Source organism: Protopterus annectens, chromosome 6.part1 (genome assembly GCF_019279795.1).
Source record: "Protopterus annectens isolate FY-2018-M chromosome 6.part1, PAN1.0, whole genome shotgun sequence".
Taxonomy (NCBI): domain Eukaryota; kingdom Metazoa; phylum Chordata; order Ceratodontiformes; family Protopteridae; genus Protopterus; species Protopterus annectens.
Genome location: NC_056738.1, coordinates 121343250 through 121366918, shown reverse-complemented (window position 1 = coordinate 121366918; position 23669 = coordinate 121343250). Strand labels below are relative to the sequence as shown.

Here is a 23669-nt window from a genome sequence, read left to right as displayed (position 1 = left end):
TGGCAAATTCAACTGAGATGGCCACAAGATGAATCTTGACAGATGCATAAAATAAGTCACTGTCGAGTAACTCACACCAGTATTTTAAAACCATAAAAGCAGACACCATACCAGGCTCTGAACTGGTTAGGCATCCCCTAGAGAACCTGTCTACTTCAAATCATAAGATTTTCTAGTTGCAGGTTTTCTTGCCTCTGGAAATACCTGCTGCACATCTTCATTGAACAATTGTTTAAAAAGTATCATGACAGAGTCATCCAGGCTGTTAATTGCAATTTCTCTAGGTTGAGTCACCCCTAACACTGTATGAGCAGAACCAGAGTATGGTAAGTTGGCCAGTTCCATTAAAAAGGAGAACCAACTCTGCCTGGGCCAAAAGGGGGGGTCACCACAATTATCTCTATCAAGTATTTCTGAATCTTCAGAAATAAATTAGATACAAGTAAAAAGGGTGGAAATGAATAAAGAAATATTCCCATCCAAGGGGATGAGATGCATCTGTCCTCCAAGCATGGCTGCAAGGGTATATCAAATAGAATTTTTTCAACTGTCTGTTTTGAAAGGAGGTAAATAGATCTGCTTGAGATGTACCCCCACATATGGACCAAATGCTGAAAGAGAGGGCCTGTTCAGGATCTGCTTAGTATGTCTGTCACTATGTTTTGCTCTGATGAGATGAATGAGGCCTGAATCATCAGAGAATGCTGCAAGGCTAGCTCCCAGGCCATCATTGCCAAATGGCAAAGAGGGTATGACCTTGTACCCTCTTGTTTGTTCATGTACCACATGACTGTGGTGCTGTCTGTGACCACTAAAAGGGGATCTGGAGACCATAAGGGATGAAGAGCTTTTATGACTTGAATTACTGCTAACATGTCTTTGCATTTGTGTGCTTTGTAGTATCCAAAAGACTCCATTTGCCTTGCACTTGAACTCTCTTGCACCCCATGTAAAATCTGACAAGTCCGTCTGGACTGATGGAAATAGGATCTGGAGGGAGAAGGGTAGGCCTGCAAAGAGAGACATCTGATTTCTCCACCACTGTAATTCTCTTTTCACGAATTCCAGCACTGGTACCTAGAACTCTAAGGGATGCCAGTGCTGGGACCAACATATTTCTGACTACCATTGAATCTTTATCATTTGGAGTCTGGCCAGTGGTATCTTGATACCACACTGATACCACAAGACATAGAATTTTGGGAAACTCTTGCAGAGGCAGCTACTTGAAGAGACATGCCTGAAAATGTTCTGATAAATCAGGTCTTTGACTTCTGGTGGAAAGGCCATTCTTTTTTTTCTGTGCATATACAACTCAAAAACAATTTTTTTGTGAGGGTGAAAAACAGGACTTTTGTAAGTTCAAATTGAAGCCCAGGTGAGCTAGAATGGTTGAAACCTTCTATAGTGATTCTAAACACCTGGGAGCAAGACTGCAATAATCAGCAAGTCATCTAATTAACGGAAAATACAGATACCCTGGGTCTTGCAGTAAGCAACCACTTGAGCCAGTCACTTTGTGAATAACTGAGGCACAGTAGATGGCCAAAAGATTAATGCAGAAAACTGATAAAGTGTGCCAGCCACAGCTATTTCCTGAAACTAGGAGCAATTGGAATGTGATAAGCATATTTCAGATCTAAAGTCACCATTAAACAGTGATCTAGAAGAACAGGTAGGACCATCAGCAGTGTAAGCTTTTTGAAAATGGTTACTTTCAGAAAGGTATTTAGATAAGATACATCTAACACTAGTCTCTACAATATCTCCTTTTTGCGTACCAAAAAGACTCTGAGTAAATTCCTTTTCCTTTTTGTGGTGCATGAACTGGTTCTTTAACCCTTGCTTGCAATATGAGAAGGGGTACCAAAGAGAACAGATGTGTCTGGAATGGTATGTGCAGGGGGATTCCTCTGAAGGTTGGAGGATTGTCTGCCCAATGTAAAGAGTGTCCTCTTTGAATTATTCTCAACACCCATTTGTCTGAGACTGTGGCCAGTCTGCTGAGTTGAGCAAAAGCCTAGGGGGAAGGGGAAGAGTGACAGGAAGAAGGAACAGGATACTAGAGTCTCAGCATAGTCATTGTTAAGTGGGGGGCTGGTCTACTTTGAGAAAGAAACCCTTTTTATATGGCTTGGAAGCATTATCCTCCTGCCATTTCCCCTTGCTACCCTGACTCTTGTTAGGCTAGGAATTTTGTTTGTTCTGCCTTTGAAGTTGGATGTCTTGTTAGGGCAGAACCTAGGAATATGAAACATTCTAGATACCCATGCATCAATTTAACGCTATCATCCCATTTTTGATAATCTGGGTAGCAGCAGCACTGAGCACAAATTCAGAACTTAAATGAGCATTAAAAATCTCATTTTTTTTTAATTGTCAGAAAAATTTAGTTTATGTAACCAAGCATACCTTCTCAATACAACAGAAGAGGTTGCATTTCTAGAAATTGTGTCTGCACCTTTCAAGACACTCCTTAAAGCATGTTTTAAAACCAGAGTCACATCAGAAACAACTTTATTCATATAATACTTCTGCTCAACAGGCAAGGATGCAGCAAAGAGAGCTGCAAGATCAGAGTACACCTTGTATTTATTTTCTTGTAGCCATTTTGAAAACTAGTTCACTAGCCAAAAGAGTTTTATATGCAGTTTTATAGACATCCTCTAAGGCTAGAAAATGTCCGGAATCTCACCCTCAATAAGATCATAAACACTGTCAATGTCTGGTACAGGTCCACATGGCTTCCAGTCAAATACATTTCTAAACCTAGCTAGCATCTGTGGAAAGATGAACGCCTGCTTCAGTTTTTGAACCTGCTCACCTTCCTAAGAATCAGAGTGGATGGACTACAGAACCTCCTTCAAAATCTGCACTTGTAGATTGATCCCTAGAGAAGGTAGTTTTTCTGAAGAGGAGCATCATTTCTGAGATTTATGACTGTCAAACACTCTTAGCTAAGGAGACCACATCAGCTCTATATATGGTAAGAACCTGATTGTCTGCAGTGTTTGTTTCTTCTTACTATGAACTGCACTAGTGGACAATCTGGGGCAAAGTATTATATCTGGCAAGGGGTCTGTTACTCCAGACCTGTCATACACCTAAAGGGTTTGGTTCTCCAATAACTGACCAGGTACTGGAACAGCCCTGAAGGATGTGTCTGAACCCTGTATGGTAGAGGGCTGTGGGCTCACACCAGTGGGTGATGGGGAAAAAGGTGAGTGATCTGCAGGCCAGCTTATGCAATAACATATTCATAAACTATAGGATGAGACATGCTTTTGTTGATTTTTTTTTCTTTTTAGGTGCAACTGGATTTGATTTTGGGGGCAATCATATCAGTATCCATCAAGTCAGGGAAAAAACACCAGCCAGAGTAATACACTGACACTATTAATGGCTGACTAATGGCAGGAAATATAGAAAATATAAACTATGCAAATAGGGCTAAACTGCTTAAAATAGCAGAAACAGCTTAAAATGCACTAAGCCTTATTCACCAACCTGCACAGTATAGTAAACAGCACAAGCAGTCACAGTACTAAGTAAAAGTCACTTATCCAAATAGCACAAAGAAATCAAATATATTGCCGGTTAATCAAACAGAAACTTTTTAAAACAGCATAAATACACATTTACTTATCCTGCTTTAACAATGAATATGACTATAGTCATTTTAAATCAGTAGTAAATATCACATAACTGAAAAAAAGTGAAAAATGCAATACTTTCCTGTCAGAATTTCAAAATGAAGCAGCAATCCCTAACATTTAACTGACACCACTGGACTAAAGTTTCCCTTATAAGACATGAAACACTTTGGAAAAGCCCCATAACTGCTTAAAAGCAGTATTAAGCATACAAACAACAAAATAGCCAGTATAGTCACACACACACACACACACACACACACACACAAAATATCCTGGAGAAATAAGCTTTATTTGTACAATTATGGAAAGTATGGAAGCATTCATGAAAATAGTGTATATATGTTGTCAGAATGTTGTTAGAAACTTTGTTTGGAAACCAAATAAGGAGAAAAACAATAAAGAATTATTATTGAAAATAAAAACAGAAAGAAATCTAAAGTGTATAATGGATTTTATCAGAGTCTAGAAGCTGTAATCTGCCAATGTAGGCTGCTGAGGAGATTCAGCTGTGTGATTCCTACAGCTGGTACTAAAAAGACTGAACTGACTAATTGTGGAAGGCTTTCCCTGATGGAAGAGGCTTAGCCAATCCCCTATCACAGGGAGTCAGTGGAGGGAATACTGAGCTCTAAAAAGCTAATAGTGTAGATTTGTGCAGGCACAGAACTCATATACCACTGACAGTGTGAATGGAGGAAATTCTGAGCTCGGAAAAGCTGACAGTGTACATCTGTGCAGGCACAAAACCCATATACCACTGCCACAGTGTGAATGATAAACATCATTTGCTTATATGAGCATTGCTTTTTTTACATCAGTAAAATTATTCCTCTTATAAGTGCAATGTAATGGTGTCTTTGCTTTTCCCTCACTGATGTGCAACTGTGGAGTTTGCATACAAGTTAAGAAGGTGTGGAGATGAAACTCTTCATAAGGAGGTTGAAGGCTGCTAGCCCCATACAAAACAAAACAAAAAAGGCAGTTCTGCATTTTAAGTATTTTTGAATCAATCTTGTTAATATAGAAAAAATAAATAATGCATACTTATTTTTAGATGAATTGAATGAACATAAGGAAAGTACATACATTCATAAATTTTACACACATATATATAAGTTCATAGGCGTGTACAAGTCTAGCCCATACAAGTGCCCTGGCATCTTGCCGCCTAACATTAGTTATATATATATATATATATATATATATATATATATATATATATATACACAACACATTACTGTGCAGGTATCACATGCACCACATGGGTCATATGGAGGTTATATGGGCAAAGGGTATGGGGAGGTGTCTAACAGACAGCATGCTTCAGTATGCCACTGGGGGTTGTAGTGAGTGTGGATGTGATTATACGCATCATACACCACACACACACACACACACACACACACACACACACACACACACACACTCACAGGGTGCCAGTACTGACATGCATGGGTGCATTTCTGCACGGGTATGTGGTGGTTGACTATGCCAGATGGCTATACAAGGCTAGATGATGGGTATACCTTGGCATCAGGCCACATGACAATGGTCTGCAATGTGGCTCAGGGCTGTGGTTTCTGCATTTGCCCACACAGGTGAGTATTGTATCCACATCCAGTCACCTGGGTGACTATTGCGTGTGGCCAATGCTGTGCATCGCTTTCCATGCATGTGTTTCTTAGTCCATAACATGGATGGTGTCTGGGATGTGCACACCTCTCACATGCATGTACAGTGACATGTGGAACTGTACCTGGGGTATCGGAACCATGTTGTGTACACAGAGTATCATCAGATGTGCCAGTCTTGGCCACCTGTGGCAGGAACTGGCAATGGACAGCAGGTTAACCCTACACCTACATTGATAGCATGCTAACAGCATTCACTGGTGTCAGTGACATCTGTTCATACAGGCATGTTTTCAGGCATGGTATGTCCTTTGTGGGTCACATGTCATGGCACCACAGGTGTTAAAGGTGTCCAGTGGGGAACATGGAGAAGGTGCACTGTCTGCATGTATGTGCCTATTGGACAGATGGACAGGGTGCCATGCCCTCTGTAGGCCACTGCAATCACTCCATAGTTACTATTGGTTGCCAACATGTAGTGTACTACACACATACTGGTTGTTGCCTTGGCATGTGTGTGTATGTGTGTCTATGAGACATGGGTTGAGAGTGTGCTCTGAGTAATACTGGGGTTGCTAACTGTGATTGCCTGGCCTTGATGTCACATGTATGGGTATGGATATGCACCCCAGCCTCTCGGCTATTTCACATCGGTTATCCCTGTACAGTGGACATTGTGATATATACTAGGGTCACCATATAAGAAATTTGCAAAACCTGCTCCACATTGGGCCAAGGTGTCACGCTCACACCCTCCTCCACACAGGATACGAGTTACAAACACACACAAACATACCCTACGTAACTAGTTTATTACACTACAGCACTACGCAGTTATAGTATGCACCACGGAGATTACTGGATTACTCCTTCCCAAAGGTTTATCACATTGGATGACATCAGCAGGATTGCCAAAGTAGGGCAATTGACATGTACTGAGTGTGACTAGCCTAAAATGCATTGCTCCCTACGCAGAGATTGAAACACACACAAAACATCCACAACCGACATGTGTGGGTATAGAACCCCTAACAGAGGTCTATATCACACTACAGCATGGAGCTGTTATAGGATGCACCATGGGGATTACTGGAGAACTTCCCCAAAGGTGTATTTCACAAGGAATGACATCAGCAGGATTGCCAAAGTAGGCCATTTGACATGTACTGAGTGTGACTAGCCTAAAATAAATTGCTCCCTACACAGTGATTGAAAAACAGACAAAACATCCACAACCACATGTGTGGGTATAGAGCCCTAACAGAGGTCTATATCACACTACAGCATGGAGCTGTTATAGGATGCACCATGGGGATTAAAAGAGAACTCCTTCCCCAAAGGTGTATTTCACAATGAATGACATCAGCAGGATTGCCAAAGTAGGCCATTTGGCATGGTATGAGTGCAACTAGCCTAAAATGCATTGCTCCCTACACAGAGATTGAAACACATACAAAACATCCACAACTGACATGTGTGGGTATAGAACCCCCAACAGAGGTCTATATCACACTACAGCATGGAGCTGTTATAGGACACACCACAGAGATTACTGGAGAACTCCTTCCCCAAAGGTATATTTCACAATGAATGACATCAGCAGGCTTGCCAAAGTAGGGCATTTGACATGTACTGAGTGTGAGTAGCCTAAAATGCATTGCTCCCTACACAGAGATTGAAATGCACACAAAACGTCCACAACCGACATGTGTGGGTATAGAACCCCTAACAGAGGTCTATATCACACTACAGCAGTACACAGCTATGGCACACGCTATGGAGATAACTGGGCTACATCCTTCTCAGAGGTGTATTTCTAGTTGATAACATCAGCAGTCTTGCCAAAGTAGAGCATACAGATTGTATGGAGTGTGACTACCCTAAAAAGCATTGCTCTTTACACAGACAGGGTCAGACAGACACACAAACTTGCTAAGTCTGGGATTAGAACACCTACCAAACTAATTTATCATACTACAGGAGTACACAGTTATAGGATGTGCTACAGAGATTACTGGGCTAAAACCTCCCCAGAGGTGTATTTCTAGGTGAATGACATCAGCAGCCTTACCAAAGTAGAGCATTTAAATTGTAGGTGGTGTGACTACCTTAAAAAGCATTGCTTTCTACACAGACAAGGACAGACTGACAAACACACAGTTGCCAAGACTGGGGTTAGAACTCTTACCTATTTTATTACACTACAGCAGTACAGTTACAGCACACGCTATGGAGATTACTGAGATCCAACTTTCCCAGAGATGTATTTCTAGGTGATGACATCAGTGGCCTTACCAAAGTAGAGCATTTCAATTGTAGGGAGTGTGACTACCCTAAAAAATGCTCTCTACACAGACAGAGTTGCCAAGGCTGGGGTTAGAACTCCTACCTATTTTATCACACTACACAGTTATGGTACACGCTACAGAGATTAGTGGAATACAGCCTTCCCAGAGATGTATTTCTAGGTGGATGACATCAGCAGCCTTACCAAAGTAGAGCATTTCAATTGTAGGGAGTGTGGCCACCCTAAAAAGCATTGCTCTCTACACAGACAGACAGACACACACACACAAACACACAATTGCCAAGGCTGGGGTTAGAACTCCTACCTAACTAGTTTATCACACTACAGCAGTACGTAGTTATGGGATGCGCCATGGAGATTGCTGAGCTAAAACTCCCAAAGGTGTATTTCACAGTGGATGACCTCAGCATGCTTGTCAAAGTGGGGCTATGGGGAGGGCAGTGTGTTTGCATGGGCCATAACCCATTCATCTAGGGGTTGACACGCCACATGCGGGCACAACCTGGGTCATATTTCACAGGTACGTGTATACAGCTGCTAGATGACTACTTCCTTGAACAGTCATGTTGCACAGCTGGCACGTGCACCACATACTCTGTAATGCTGTCAGATACTGGTGGCTATTATCTGTAGTGAGTGACATCTGACCCTTGTGTGGTTGTGGCCCTTTGACTGTGTGCTGGGTGGGACAGGCTTGGATGGCTTCTTGTCACAGTCAGCCTCTTCCACACATCTATGTATGTCTACCTTTGGCTTATTATAGTGTGTTGTCCTTACATATATGCCTGTATTCCTATCCACTGTGTGTGCAAAGCATAAGTGGTGCATACTAAGGAGTGAATGCACTAACATCTGCAGCTGCCTGATATGTCTGGTCCACTGGTGTTTGCAGACATGGCATTCACGTGTTTAAGTATGTGGGCATGCCCAGTATGGCCGTCTGTACTGACTGTGTGGATCGAGTCCAGGTCGTTTGTACTGCAGTGCTGACCTTTGTGTTGTACACCTACAGGTAGCATGTTGTGTCTGCAGGGTATCTGATCAGTTGGCATTGACTGTTACTACATTTCTGCATAGGATGGGGGGCACACATGACTATTTCTACATTTCCACACAGGATTGTGGGGGGGCACACCTGACGGTTACTATATTTCTACATAGGATGGGAGGGGCACACTTATTTCTACGTTTCTACACAGGATTGGGGGGGGCACACCAGACTGTGACTACATTTCTACATAGGATGTGGGGGCACACCTGACACTTGTACACATTTGCTAGGACTGTACCAGTATGTTGGGTATTCCATTTCTTTCTGTAGCCTTACCTATTGTGCTGACTAGAGGCATACCAGTGTACTACAGATCTTAGCTTTTAATTACCTACGTATTAGTTTCTGACTTCCTACCCTTCAGAACTTACATCCCACTGCCTGACCTGCTGTAGTCTGCCTGTGTAGGCCTGGGGGGAGCTTACCCATAGGCCTCATTCAGAGGTCATAGCACAGCCCTTGTTTGTGTTTGTCTACACCTGTCCTGCTGGCTGTGACTGTTGTTGGGTATGTGAACCCCCCTGACTGGCATGTGTGAGTCACTTACCTTGTGGGTATCCCAGTATTGAGGGTGGTGCTGCTGGGCTGCCTATGTTGGATGCACATAGTACACTCCCTACACATGGATAAGCACAGGTAGTGTAATGTTTGGCATCCCTTTTACTGTATGTGAGAGTCAGAGAGGGGTGTTATTCCCTGGGTCCCTCCTGTGTCAGTGTATGTGCTATGCGTTGCCTCTTTGCCAAGGCCAGGGCATTCTGGTCACACCTCCTTCTGCCTACTGGGGCAGGCTCAGGTTGTTCCATCTCCAAGTCACCCTGTGCCTGTTCAGGCCTTGGCAATGGTGGGGGGCTGTGTGGCCCTGCCTCGTGCTGTTCCTGCTGCAGCTGTTTCTGCAGGATCATATTGTGTAGCATGGTACATACAAGGACAATTTGGGTACATGTAAAAGGTGAGTACTGCAAGGCTCCACAGGATGTGTCCAGGCACCGGAACCGTGACTTGAGTATCCCAAACACATGCTCTACAATAATTCTGGGCTGTGCGTGTGCCTCATTATGGAGTTCTTGTTCGGGTGTGTGTGCATTTCTGATGGGTGTCACCATTGGCAAATGTCTGGTACAGCTGTGTCAGATGCCAGATGTGGGAATTGTGATAGCTTCCAAGGCAGCCAGCACACACATTCATTATTATGCCCTGGGCATCGTACATGACCTGGCAGTTGGAGGGGAAGCCCTTGTGGTTGATGTAGATCCTACCCCACTCATCAGGTGGTGCTTTGATGTGTATGTGCGTGCAGTCTATAGCACCCACTACCTAAGGGTATTCTGCTATTTGGTGGAACAGTTGCATATTGCTGGCCAACGCCTCGCAGGTGTTGGGGAAATATACGTGCTCACCAACATGTGCTGACATAGCATCCTGGAACTGGTGGAGTAGCCTGGATGCTGATGCCTGTGAAATCTCCATCATATCCCCAGGTGGCCTTTGGATGGTACCTGTGGATAGTATTCGTAGGCCTACACACATTCCCCTCTGTTAGTTCTGTATGTTAGGCGTGGCTGGCACAGCTCAACAATTTGCTGTAGGAGGTCCCTGTCCACCCTGTAGCATTCCACTATCTCCAGCTCATGTATCCCCTGGTAAGGTTACCCTGGGTCTGTTCACTCTTCTCCGTCTCCTCACTGTGGGTGGGTTGACAGCATTCACATCCTCACCACCCTCAGCCTCCTCCACAAGTTGGTGTATGATAGCTATTGCAGCCCCTATCATTTTGCTGTTGTGAGTGTTAAAAGTTTCCTGCTTGTTTACACCGGTGGTGTAGAGTGTGGGAAAAACAAAAGGGGAAGGTGTTTGCATAGTTTATAGTAGTGTTCTGGGCTGGGCTGGTCTGCTGCCTGTTTAATTGGCTGATTCTGATACATTTCACCTGCCAGCTAAGCTAGTTCTCCTTGATTACCTTCCTACTGCTGTTTTCCCTTCCCATTGCCTTCCTGTTTAAGTCCGTGTGCGTACCATGCAGAGTGCTCAAATGTGCACACTGCTGCTGTTTCCTGGTTTAACTTCTTTTTTCTTTCTGTAAAACCCGGTGAGCCACACACACACTCGCTTAGGCTTTGTAAAGAGTGCTAGGCAGGTTTAGACCCCCCCCTAGCTTAGCTGTTCTATACTAGGAGCAAATCCGAGCCACAGGGCTCCAATCCACTTACAGTATGCCTGACACACCCCCTCATGATGTCACCTAACTCCTAGGCTTGCACCAAGCTATTCCTACTCTTACACTGTTGGGACCTGACTCGCATGCTGGGAAAACTGGGATTCACTATCCTTCCCCTCATTTGCATAGGATTGCCTACTAATGCATAGTTACATGTCTCACACTGAGCCTCCCCCCTTAGCAACCTCTAGTCACTGGCCATGTTGTCTTCCTCCTGCCATTGACTTGCATGGAAGAATAGTGATTTTAGTTAGAATGTTTAATTTAAGCTCATTTTGTCATTTCCCCCAGATCCCGTTTGCGCATCACTGCCCTACGCTTAAACAGCCGAGAGCGACTAAAAAAAATAAAAGTTGATTTCTGTATTTTTTTTATGTTTGCAATGTCAGTGGCCTTATACTTGGCCATTGGCATACTTACTACATGATATGCAGCTTTTATTTGGAGCTGTCACAGCTCGTTTTGGATTTTGCAGAAATGTACTCGGTTACTAACCAAGTACATTTCTGCAGATAGCACTAGTCCTGCACAGACTGTTGCAAGCTTCCTGGATTGCAAAATCACCTCATTTGGATATATTTCTCCTGCAAATGGGGTGATTTGCATACCAGGGCTTAGTCCGTGCAGGATTAATGCAGCAGCATTTATGCAAGCACCTGCAGGCTGTTCCTGAATCGCACGGCAGACATATTGCCTGCTTGAGCTCCTGCACTGATCTTGCATGCCGTGCAAGCTTTCGAAAATCCGGGGACTAAAGTAGTAAATATGTCCTTTGTCAATACTATTATACACAAGGTAAAAATGTTTCTATATGACTAACAATTATATTTCTCCAGATATGTATAACTATATGAATGTTTCTCATTCTATTATACCAGTTATATATGGTCTGCCCAAAGTTCATAAAAATGAAACTAAACCTCCAATGAGACCCATAGTGTCTGGTAACTGCTGGGCAGCCACTGCTATTTCAAAATATTTAGAAACACAATTATGCACTTTACTACAACATAGCAAAAGGTATATTAGAGACACTAATGATTTTCCAAGTTCATTTTTTAATTGGGCTAGAAATAATATAAATAATGACCTAATCTTGGTCACCTTAGATATCAAATCTCTGTTTACCATTATATCTAATGACTTTGGGACTCAATCTACTAGAGAATGGCTATGTACTTACAGTAATTTCTCGAGAAAGAAGATTGAAATACTGTTCTGTGCTTGAGACTGTGTTATAAAGCAATGTTTTCTTTTATTTAGTGATGATTATTATAACCAACACGCATATGAATTTAGTTTTATTGAATTGGGAAGACACTTGGCAATACTTATTTTTTAAATGAAGACATTGCATTCTATAAGTGTTTTGTTGATGATGTGTTCCTGGTGAAGATTGATGATGTAGAATCTTTAAATATGTTTATGAATAGAATATAATGCACAACTGATTTCTTAATATTTGACATAAAATATTCAAGTACCAACATCAATTATTTAGATATTAATTTGATTTTTGATAATGGAAAATTTAATAGCAATATACACAAAAAGGTTCAAACTACTAGGCACCTGCATTCAGGCAGCATGCACCCCAGACATACATACAATTGTATTATTAGGAGCCACCTACTTAGAGTCAGCAGGTTGAATACAGATGATACACAGTTTAGGAATGAGATGGAACTCATGGCTAATGATTTCTATATTAGGGTTTATAATGAAAAAATAGTAAAGAACATAGAATTTGTTACATCGGAGCACAGTAAAATTAGTCAACCTTATTTCTCTGAAAGAAATGAGAATTGTAAGCATACTAAACACAAGGAGAGAAAAGTAGGCTATATTACAAACTACAACAGTCATATTGCCTCCATTAAGAAAATTATTGAAAAGAATTGTGCCATTTTAAGGTTGAATGCTGAAATATGCCATACTGAAAGTGTAATACACCTTGCTAACTGTTTGCTGCAATTTTTTTACACAGGAAAAACTAACCAACTTTTAACACTCACAACAGTGAGGATATATTCACACTTATCAGAAATCAGTAGGTCTATAGAAACTAACGCAGTTTAGAAACACATCTACGAGAAGGGAAATTAACATGTTTTTAATTTTAGGGTGCTGTAGAGAGCATTTCTTAATAAATGTGGTGGTGATATTATAAATATCATGGAGCTGGCTGAATAGATGTGGATTAACATACGTTACCTGGTTTAAATACCATGAATAGTGTTAAACCTGTTCTAAAATTAAAACAATGTACTACATAAATATATAAATCTATTTGAAATACCAGGCAAAATGCAATATAATTAGCTATTTAAAAATGTAAGTGAGATGTAATGTCATATGACTTTTTTGATTTATTTTAATTGGCCGCTTTTCTTTTTAAATTTAAATGTATTGTGGATGAACCTTTTGATAAACTGAGAAAGAACTATTGCTTGAAAGATTTGCTATTGCTGTTATTTCCATAAAAAAGCACACTTTAACAGTCGAAGTTCAGTTTTTGTATTCTTTAGATCGACTGCCTCTTACTGAACTTCATTCAACTGCTGTGGATTAGTTGTTTTTTGTTTTGAGTCACAGAATCAGTGGATACTGAATTAAGTTTAAGACATTTTCCAGTCATTAAACATATGTTTCAGTTTTGAACCTGTACCATTGACTGATTAGCAAGTCTTCAAAGAAATATTTTTTGATCATAAGGTCATAAGAGTTACAAGGCAACTGAGCCACTAGGTCACTTATGCCTTGCCAGTACCAACCCATTGGCTTTACTTCCCTTTTTAAGGAGGGAAGGGCCAGTCATACCAGGAACAAATTTATGAATATCCATCCAGTTGTCCGTAGCTACTTACAGAGTTATTTATCTGTGAGGAGTTTTAGAAGCCTAGCCTTACATTTCCATGGCAGGGTTTAGCATTACAGTCAATGGTATCTTTTGCCCTTATATTCATTCTATATATGGACAAACTATGGATACTTTGGAACATTTACATTTTTCACTATCCATGAGGATCAAGGATGTTAAACTGAAAGTAAATTTGCAGTTACCCGTACATTTGTTCAAATTACGTTTGAATAGAGTAAGACAAGTCCAACTCCTTTTTAAAAGCAGGCAATGTGCCATACTGCTTAACATGGAGAGGACGTTTGTTCCAAAGAGGTAGGACGTATGTGACATATTTATCCCCATACCTTGTCTTATTTATTTGTTGCAGTTGATTTAGATCTCTGACGCTTGTATTAGTAGGACTATTTGATTTCTGGATGTATGAAATTTCTTGGACTACTGGATCATTTGTGACTCTATAAGAAAGGCACAAAGTGCCTCTAAGGAGTCCATATGATACTGAATATAGAGATATAGGGCGGCCACGGTGGTGCAGTGGTTAGCAGTGTCACCTCACAGCAAGAGGTTCTCTGGTTCAATCCTCGGCTGGGGTGCCTTCTGTGTGGAGTCTGAATGTCCTCCCTGTAGTCGTGTGGGTTTCCTCCGGGTGCTCTGGTTTCCTCCCACATCCCAAAGACATGCTGTAGGTTGATTGGACACTCCAAATTGGCCCTAGGTGTGAGTGAGTGAGTGTGTGTGTGTGTGTGTGTGTGTGTGTGTGTGTGTGTGTGTGTGTGTGTGTGTGTGTGTGTGTGTGTGTGTGTGCCTTCAGTGGAAGGTTGGGTGCCAGGCTGGCAACTCGACACCGTAAAACTCCACTGCCAATCATGAGCGGACAGGTGATCCACTGTGGTGATCCCTAACCAGGAAAAGCCGAAAGAAGAAGAAGTTCCCAGTCTCTCTTGGTAGTGCAGGCCTTTTAAATCTTTGATCTTTTTAGTTAAGAACTTCTGCAATTGCATGAATTTCTTAGTATGGTACATACCAAACGGCGCACTGTATTCTGATATAGGTTTGATTAGTGTGAAATCCAAGGAGGTAAGGACTTATTTTGATCTAGAGGAACTACCTTTTGCTATGAGTTGTGCAAAGTAAAACAATTTCTTAACCACTCTTGCAACATGATGGTAAAATGTGAGGAAGCTATCCAACCAAGTACTCAGGTCCCTCACTTCCTTCCCATTTTGAAATGGTGTGTTTTTTATACCATAAGCTTGAGCCAGGAGTTACTTACTGAATGCAACATTGTACTTTTTACTGATAAGTCCGTGCTTATTTTTGTGCACCACCTATTGACATGTGTAAAGTCCTTTTGGAGTGCTTGATTGTCAGAGGAGAAGTTGATGATGACTCCCAGCTTACAGTTGTCCACAAACTTTGTTAGCCAGAGATCCTCATTTGATATATGGAGATCTGAGAAGAAGATATTAAATAGCAGAGGTCCCAGTATAGATCCTTAAGGGACTCCACTGGTCACTCTCATGCCCTTGGAGGAAGTATCCCATACACTTACTATACGAGTCCTGTTCCTGTGTTAGTTGGTTGGCTATTTACCCAACCATGTACAGGTCAGTTAGGAGCTTAGTCAGCTTGTTTATTATATTTGCATATGGTATTTACATTTTATGAGCAGCTTACATGTATTCTATAGTCAGGGAAAACTTCTAAAAGAAGTTCATTAGATTCATCTGATAAGATCTAACCTTGACAAAGCTGAATTGCTGGGGATTGAGTCAAATAAGATTTCTGATATCATAGTTAATTAGTTCATTCCTGATACATTCCAAGACTTTACATATAAGGCACCTTAGACTGACAGGTCTTTAATTCACAGGGTCAGTGGTGGCATTGCCTTTGTGGAATTACATCATTAATTTTTTCCATTACTTTCTGCATCTGTTCTTTTGTAATGGTTGGAGGCTTGATTCCATCTAAGATAAGCAAGTATCGAATATATGTCTGCAGTAAAAGTAGCATTACGTTTATTTGCCAGTATTGTGGCAATATCCACTGGATTGGAGTAGGCATAATTATGAATAAGCTCTGAGCAGTGCTGAGTGTTGTTCCTTATTTTACTGATATAACTAAAATTGATTTGTAGTTATCTGTGGCTTCTGTAGCTTGTCTGAGGTCATGGGATGCCTTAATTTGTTTGATGTACTTTAACTTTGGTAACTAGTAGTTTTTTGACGTTCTCCTTAATTTGGGGGTCTTTTGTTCGCTACATTGGTTAAGGAGTTTCTTCCTTTTATTGTATAGCTTAGCAATGCTTGTTGACCTCCACTCTGGTTTGCTTTCAAAATTATTTGCTTAGATATAGTTGGGACTGCCGAGTTAATACATTTGTCCGGGTGGGAGTAGATCTTGTCTGCATAACTCTTTGCAGTATCAGCATTTTGGGTGATAACTATTATACTGAAATCTGGAGACTTGCACCATAGAACTATAGGAGAGTTGTTGATATGAAGTAATTTAATTATGTGATATTTGCTTCTTACAGTTTAGAAATTTTGATGGAGAAAGTTACTTATTTGTGAGCTGACTTGACCAGTGAGGGGGTGCCCTGGGAAAAGGTACATACAGATGCTGTTTATTAGGACTAGGTCAAGTATATTCTGACCTCTAGCATGTTCCATAACAAGCTGATCCATGAAGTTTGCATTCATATAATCTAACAATGTGTGTACATATCGTAGATTTTTGGAATTGGGTCCACAAGACTACCACTGGATAAGTTAAAGTCAGCTGGGATAATAGTATTCCTACATATAGGGAGTTCATCAAGAACATTTAGGAAAGATTTTCTGTGAACATAGAGGGGGCTCTCTAGGTTCATAGGTACATGCTAGGCTAGCTGCCCTAGTGGGCCATTTTAAGACTAGCCAATTTCCCATTTTGTGCTTAAAATAACCTATCCCATTTGGTTATAGATTGGCTTTAACTGTGACAGGGTAAATAATTATATATTATTCCTAACAAGAATAAATGGGATCATACATAATAATCAGGGAGAGGGGAGGGTTAGAATACTAGTTAAGGCATTTATCTCACAGACACCAGGTGTACAGGGATTTCACTCTTACCTTTAGGAAATTGGCTAGGCTTAAAATGGCCCAGAAGGGCAGTCAGCCTAGTACTTAGCTATGAAGCTATAACTGTAGCATGATATGATTTGAAAGCTGATTTGATTTAGTGTGGTTTGACTATCTATGAACTGTATTTTTGAGTCTCTTGATATCTGTCTCAAAGGAATGTGGTCTCTAACAAATATGAATATACTGCAATAGTTTCCATCTGATTTAAAAGAGTGGTAAGCACAAAACGCAGGTATTGAAGGAGTGCAGGAGGGTCTCATGGTCTGGCAGTTTGCTATTTAGAGATCTATTATTAAGTAGAACCACTGATGTGGCCCAGTGTTTGGCTTGTTTTACAAGTTAGTTTGGGGGATCCATTAGCTGAAGCCTGTCTTAAAAGTGCACAATGGAGGGCAGCAAAACCTCTGGCCAGTATGCAGGATCCTTGGAATGAGAGGTACAAACCCACCTTGTTGAAGCTATAGGTTGTCAAGCATCTCATCCCATGTTAACACATACAGGATCCCCCAAGGATGATACTAGACATTTAATCAATCGTTAATACAAATGTTTTTATTTATACTTTGGCATCATTCTTGGTAATGGAAGGAGTCTACTCAATGCTATGGTCTTCCCTGCATTTGTGAAATGCATGGACAGAATGTCATGTCTCTTTGCATACCCCCCAGGGTTTTTCATGCTAGGAAGTTTACCCCAACATGGACCACCACCATATCCTAGTCATGTTTTTTCTCTGCATCAAGGATAATTTCTCAGGGCCCTTTAAATTTTGCCAATCTTGGCTACTGAAAGACAACTGACAGTCACCCTGATTTTTTCCCAATCTTGTGTGTGTAGAATCAGTGTGCCTAAATATGAAGTCACCATTCACTAATCTATTTCTATTTGTGCTTGTAGATTGTTTTGATGTAACAGATTTAGGATATGGTGTTTCCTGGTGAGATTTAGGATATGGTGTTTCCTGGTGACTTCCTGCTATGTCTTAGCTAATTATTGTTGGTAATTTCCTGCAATTCTTTCTTCTTTTTATTTGTAAAGACTTAAGCATGGTACACACACTGAACAAATAACCTAGTCAGTTTTCATTTCATCTTATAAATGAACCTCTGGTGCAATGAAATACTATGAATTTTATTATCTCTGTGCAATCTTATGTCTGTGCAACACAGTAAGCCTTGCATTCCAGCTTCACTACAACTGGAATTTCCTTTGTTGTACCTGCACTAAAATTAATATATTTTTAAAAAGATTGTATAATCTGTGAAAGGAAAAAAAGAAACATTTACTATATAATGCCCTTTCAGCATATAGCCTGAGACTATCTAAGCAGCAAAATAAAATGTGACTGTCAAACCAAGTTCTGCATGTTACTGAAGAAAGTAACATAAACACACTGAAATAGTTAAAACAGTTTCTCTGCAGCATCAGGCATAATTTAAATAAAAGATACTCCAAACTCAAATCACGTTTCCATTAATTTTTTTAAATGCCTTTTCTGCTGTAGCATTTTGCATATGGTAATTGTATAAGAACAGATGCACAGCCACCACTACAAAAAGCAACAGAATGCATTGCTCTGAGTAACTGATAACATGACAAAGATGTTTTGGCATTTCTAGCAGTATTGGTTCTTTATCGAGGTTTTCTTAAAACATAAATAAAGATGAGCTTTCAAGACAAACTCTTCATGACTGACATACTAATGAAGTGTTTGAATTAAATGTTTTTTTTATCTGTATTTGTGTTTTATTAAAAAATAATTGGTAGTTTGAACTTCCCTGGCTTACTTTGGTGGATACTTTTTTACTTGGTGAGCTTAATTCGGCTGTTGCACCTTATTATTGGGTTGACTGTTTTTTTATCTTGGTGAAAAGAATTAAAACAAAATATTTTTCCATATAAATATATCCTAAAACAACACGATTTGGATAAAGTCTGATATTCCATCTTTATAATTAAGTTGGTCTAACTACATACAAAAAGAAAACTAGAACATTAAAAAAAAATCAGACAACTTTATATAAAAAAGTCCATACAATGCTCACTTACAAATAATAGGTCACAACATGTTAAGTAACTGCAAAAAAGATACTTTTCATTAGTATAATGATAAATAAAATGACCAAATTAAGTTATTTTAGACTGCTTGTTTTGCTCAAATGGACTGACTCCCTCCACCATACCCTTTTATTGGCAAACTTATGAACAATAACATATGTAGCAATATCTTTTCTTCTTAAATTATTGTGCTGTATCACCACCTGCCTTTTCATCTTCATATTTGTTTACAACATGAAGATAATATGATGCTGATTACACAATGATGGACCTCTTGGAAAAGCGAGACACAGTTTGGTTGAGTTGTTTTCTCATAAGAGTAGACCGAAAGTCATCCGTCTATTTGCTTAATATAGCAAGACATTTGACTACGTGCACTTTTATATTTAAAATGTTACTGATTACAAGGAATCCCTCTAGCACACATTTAATTAGGTCTCCTTAGATCTACTTAGATCTACCTACACATGTGAAGTGAACTCATCCTAAACACTTAATACAGTACATTAACATAGAGCTTGTACTTACAGAACCAATAGTACATTTTCCTGTACTTCATATGCTTTTAGGAAACAGTAATTTTGTATGACCCAGAGATGGCATATTCAGCAGTTTGTTTTACAGCAATGACCACAGTCATACCTGTAGACACAATTTTATTAAGTGTAAAGGACCCAGCTTGATCTGGTTGAAACGGGAATCCTGAATATGTAGTCCTCATAAATCTGTCATGCCTCAAGTGATTTGACTAGAAAGCACAGTGTTGATATCCTCATTCTAATCTGGTACTTTCATGCTCTGAGAAGCTCTGACTTTGCTTTTGTTTAAATTCAAATTATTTATCTGCTGGCTTGATTGAAAAGCTATTGACCTTGAAAACATAAGTTCAATGTGATTTGAAGATGCAAACACTCACCCTCCATATGTAGACCATAAATGTATGCCCCTTCTCTAGCTGGTTGTGCATATTCCTCCTTGAATTTCTTTGTTACATCCACTGTCAGGTGCATCTTATCTAGAGGCCATTCATTCTTCCTTGCTAGGCTTTGCATTACAGCTGAAAATAATCATATTACTTTCAGTTAGACATTCAATCATTTAATCATCCTCTAAAAATCAGAAAGTTAAGGAATTACAGTAGTAAAAGCAAATTTAGGCAGAGAAAAAAATACCTCTATCTAATTCTGTAATACTGAAACAATATATCATAAAATTATAATTAATTTCCTTGAAAACTGGCACTAGTACAAGTAAAAATGAATCTTATATATCATCAAGAACAAGCTCTGCAAAGTAACTTATTCTGCTGCACTACAAACTCACGTCCCCATAACACATGGCATTCAAATTGGGTCTTCAACCATAACCAGCTTATTATGTATTTGAGGTATGCATACCAAGAAATTCACCCCAATAATAAAGCTCAAGAGGTGAATTTTAGTATCCATGGTGAGAGCACACAATAAGGGTTATGACTGTTGAGACCTGATCTTTGTAGTATATGGAACTTTATCTTTTCCATGTACTACCTGTTACAGAAAAAATGTAGGCTTGTGAAGTGTTTCACCAGCTTTGAATGCCTGTAAAACATTTAACATGTCAGACAGCAGCACACCTTTCTTCATTGCTTAAGAATCCTAGACAAATACAAAAATAATAAGAGGACAATCAGAACCAGGGACAGTTTTAAATACTGCTCTTATTCACTTAAAAAGGGCAATAGAACAGCAAATTTTGCATTAATATGCATTTTTTTCTGAATAAAAGTATGACATTCTATAAAGTTCTGGCATTATTTTCTGACTATAATCTTCATTGATTTACCAGTAAAAAAAAAAAAAAATATATATATATATATATATATATATATATATATATATATATATATATAAAACATTAAGGTATATAACAAAAATATAAAAACAGTTCAGGCAGGGCTGCTGCTAGGATTTTGGGGGCCCCCAGCAAGTTTCAAGTTGGGGGCCCTACTCAGGAGAATATAAAGTATGACCACATTGCCATCACACCCCCTTCCCTGTCAAGCTCATCCAGCACCATTTAACCATTACAATGGATCATTAAGAATTGATGTGCCAAGGTACACACCGTCATTTAGTACCAATGTTACATTACGATAAACACCTGTATCACAGCAAGGTAGCTACTCACATGTTCACATGGCATTTAGTACCAATGTATGACAAACCCCTGTACCAAAGCAAGGTAGCCACTAACAGGAGCATGTACAGACTGACTGGTATTTAGTACCAATTTTACATTATGACAAACCCCTGTATCACAGCAAGGTAGTGACTCACAGGGGCACGTACACACTGACTGGCATTTAGTACCAGTATTACATTATGACAGACCCCTGTACCACAGCAAGGTAGTGACTCACAGATGTACGCACACACTGACTGGCATTTAGTACCAGTGTTACATTATGAAACACTTGTACCACAACAAGGTTGCCACTTAGCTGCACACACACCGACTGGCATTTAGTACCAATGTTACATTATGACAAACCCCTGTACCACAACAAGGTAGCCACTCACAGGTCCAGACACTGACTGCATACTCCTCAACTTCCCAGATTTTCACAGAATGTCCAGATCTGACTCATGTTTGGTTTGTTCCTCAAAATTTGTAGTTTTCTGGATTTTTTGTGGCAAATCATTGATGACTGAATTCACTAAATGACTGGCATTTCAGTTTAACTTCATATCCTTCAGAACATCCATGGTAACACCATTTATTCTAGCAACCTTTTCAGGTTATAACAGCAATATTTAAATCTTGCCCAGGCAGCCATTCCCACAGAGGTACACAAAGACACCCACACTGACTGGCATTTAGTAGCAATGTTGTTACATTGCAACAAGCCTCTGTACCGCATCAAGTTAGCCAGTCCCACAGAGGTACACAAAGACAAAGACTCCCACACAGACACCCACACTGACTCCCACACAAAGACACCCACACTGACTCCCATACAAAGACACCCACACTGACTCCCATACAAAGACACCCACAACACTGACTCCCATACAAAGACACCCACAATGACTCCCATACAAAGACACCCACACTGACTCCCACACACAGCACAGAGAACAGAAATACAGCAATACAACAAGGCTGAACATAAACACCCACACAGACTCCCTCACTCAGGACAGAAGCACACCAAGACAGACAAACACCTGCACATGATAAAGACAGCATTATAACAAGACTGAACAGAGACAAGACAGAGAGCTACACAGACTCTTGCACACAGGACAGACACCCACACATGATAAATACTGCACTACAGCAAGACTGAACATTAACACCCACACAGACACAGGACACCCACCCCCACAGTACAGAGACAAGACCAGGACAAATCTACTGCAAGACTGAACATAAACCCACACAAGGCTAAGTCAGCACTACCACAAAATAGAACTGAGACACCACTCCCAGACACAAGACGATGACAGCAATACAGCAAGACTGAAACAAGCAGCATTAGATAGACTGACATCACTCAAGGCAAGTACTGACATGCAGAAAAGTCACACTTCAGATGTACACAACATAGCTATGGGACAGACACAGAAAAGCCTACAGACACACAGGACATATAAGGGAAAGCCATGGGGATTACAGAGACTGAGGCAGACTCAAACCCAAACAAACCCAAGAGAAAGTCATGGGGATTACTGAGACTGAGGCAGACGACTCAAATCCAAACAGAATGCAATGGAGATTAATGAGCTTGTGACAGATGGACTCAAACCCAAAGAAACACAAGAGAGCCATGGGGATTACTGAGTCTGAGGCAGACTCAAACCCATGCATAAGAGAGCAATGGGGATTACTGAGTCTGACACAGGTAGACTCAAACCCGAGAGAAAAAGATGTAGACCAGAATGTCATTCATCTTCAATGGGCATTTACCTCTTCAGCTTTTCTGACTGCTACCAATTGTCTGTTCTTCCTGTGCTCTTGTCCTAGCCTCACAATGAGTCCTGTTGTTCCCAACTGTCCTAGCCTCATGATGAGTCCTGCCACTCCCAACTGTCCTAGCCTCACAACAAGTCCTGCAGTTCCCAACTGTCCTAGCCTCAGTCCTACCGCTCCTAGCTGCCTTTGCCTAACATCTTGCTAGTTTCATCCTTATTGTGCTACTTGGTTCTACCTGTTGGAGTAAGCAAGAAAAAAAAAATCACTGAATACACAGCATACTATACAAGCCATTCTAAGGTGCTACCTGAAATTTACTGCCTTACAACATTATAAAAGTTTACTGGGATCTTACGAATTTTCTTCCAGACAAAGTCTTTAGTGAGGCTGCCATGTGGTAAACCTTGCCACAGCTAAGCCTGAAAGTCTTTCCTGACACATTGAGTGTCAGTTTAGAAATGCTGCAGCTGCATTCTGCAGTAGCCACTGAAACAGGTGCAGTCAAATAAATGCACAGTGAAATGGAAGCATTTATATACATGTCTTGCAAGTGGCTGCGAATGAGGAAATTTGACACAGTCAGTGGTGATGATTCATTATCAATCATTCGAGAAAGGCTTTTCAGTTTGTGTCCAAGGTCAGAGTCATTAATGTCACAGTGGCCACTTATCCTGTCAGTCAGTTGTTCTTTCAGAGCCTTGCACTGTTGGATCAATGTGTCTTCTGCAATGTCACTCAAGACTTTAATATTTGATAAAAATCCAAAAGCCTTATCAAACTCTGAAAGCTACTC

General features: G+C 40.3%; 1 protein-coding gene across 1 annotated transcript in view; it reads right to left on the bottom strand.

The window, feature by feature from the left end:
• LOC122805262 (dynein axonemal heavy chain 11-like) overlaps positions 1–23669 on the bottom strand; it is a 4596980-nt gene that overhangs the window by 24727 nt on the left and 4548584 nt on the right. Inside the window, exon 78 of the mRNA XM_044075350.1 lies at positions 19836–19976. Within this exon, the coding sequence (XP_043931285.1) occupies positions 19836–19976 (141 nt within the window). The remainder of the gene's footprint in view (positions 1–19835; positions 19977–23669) is intronic.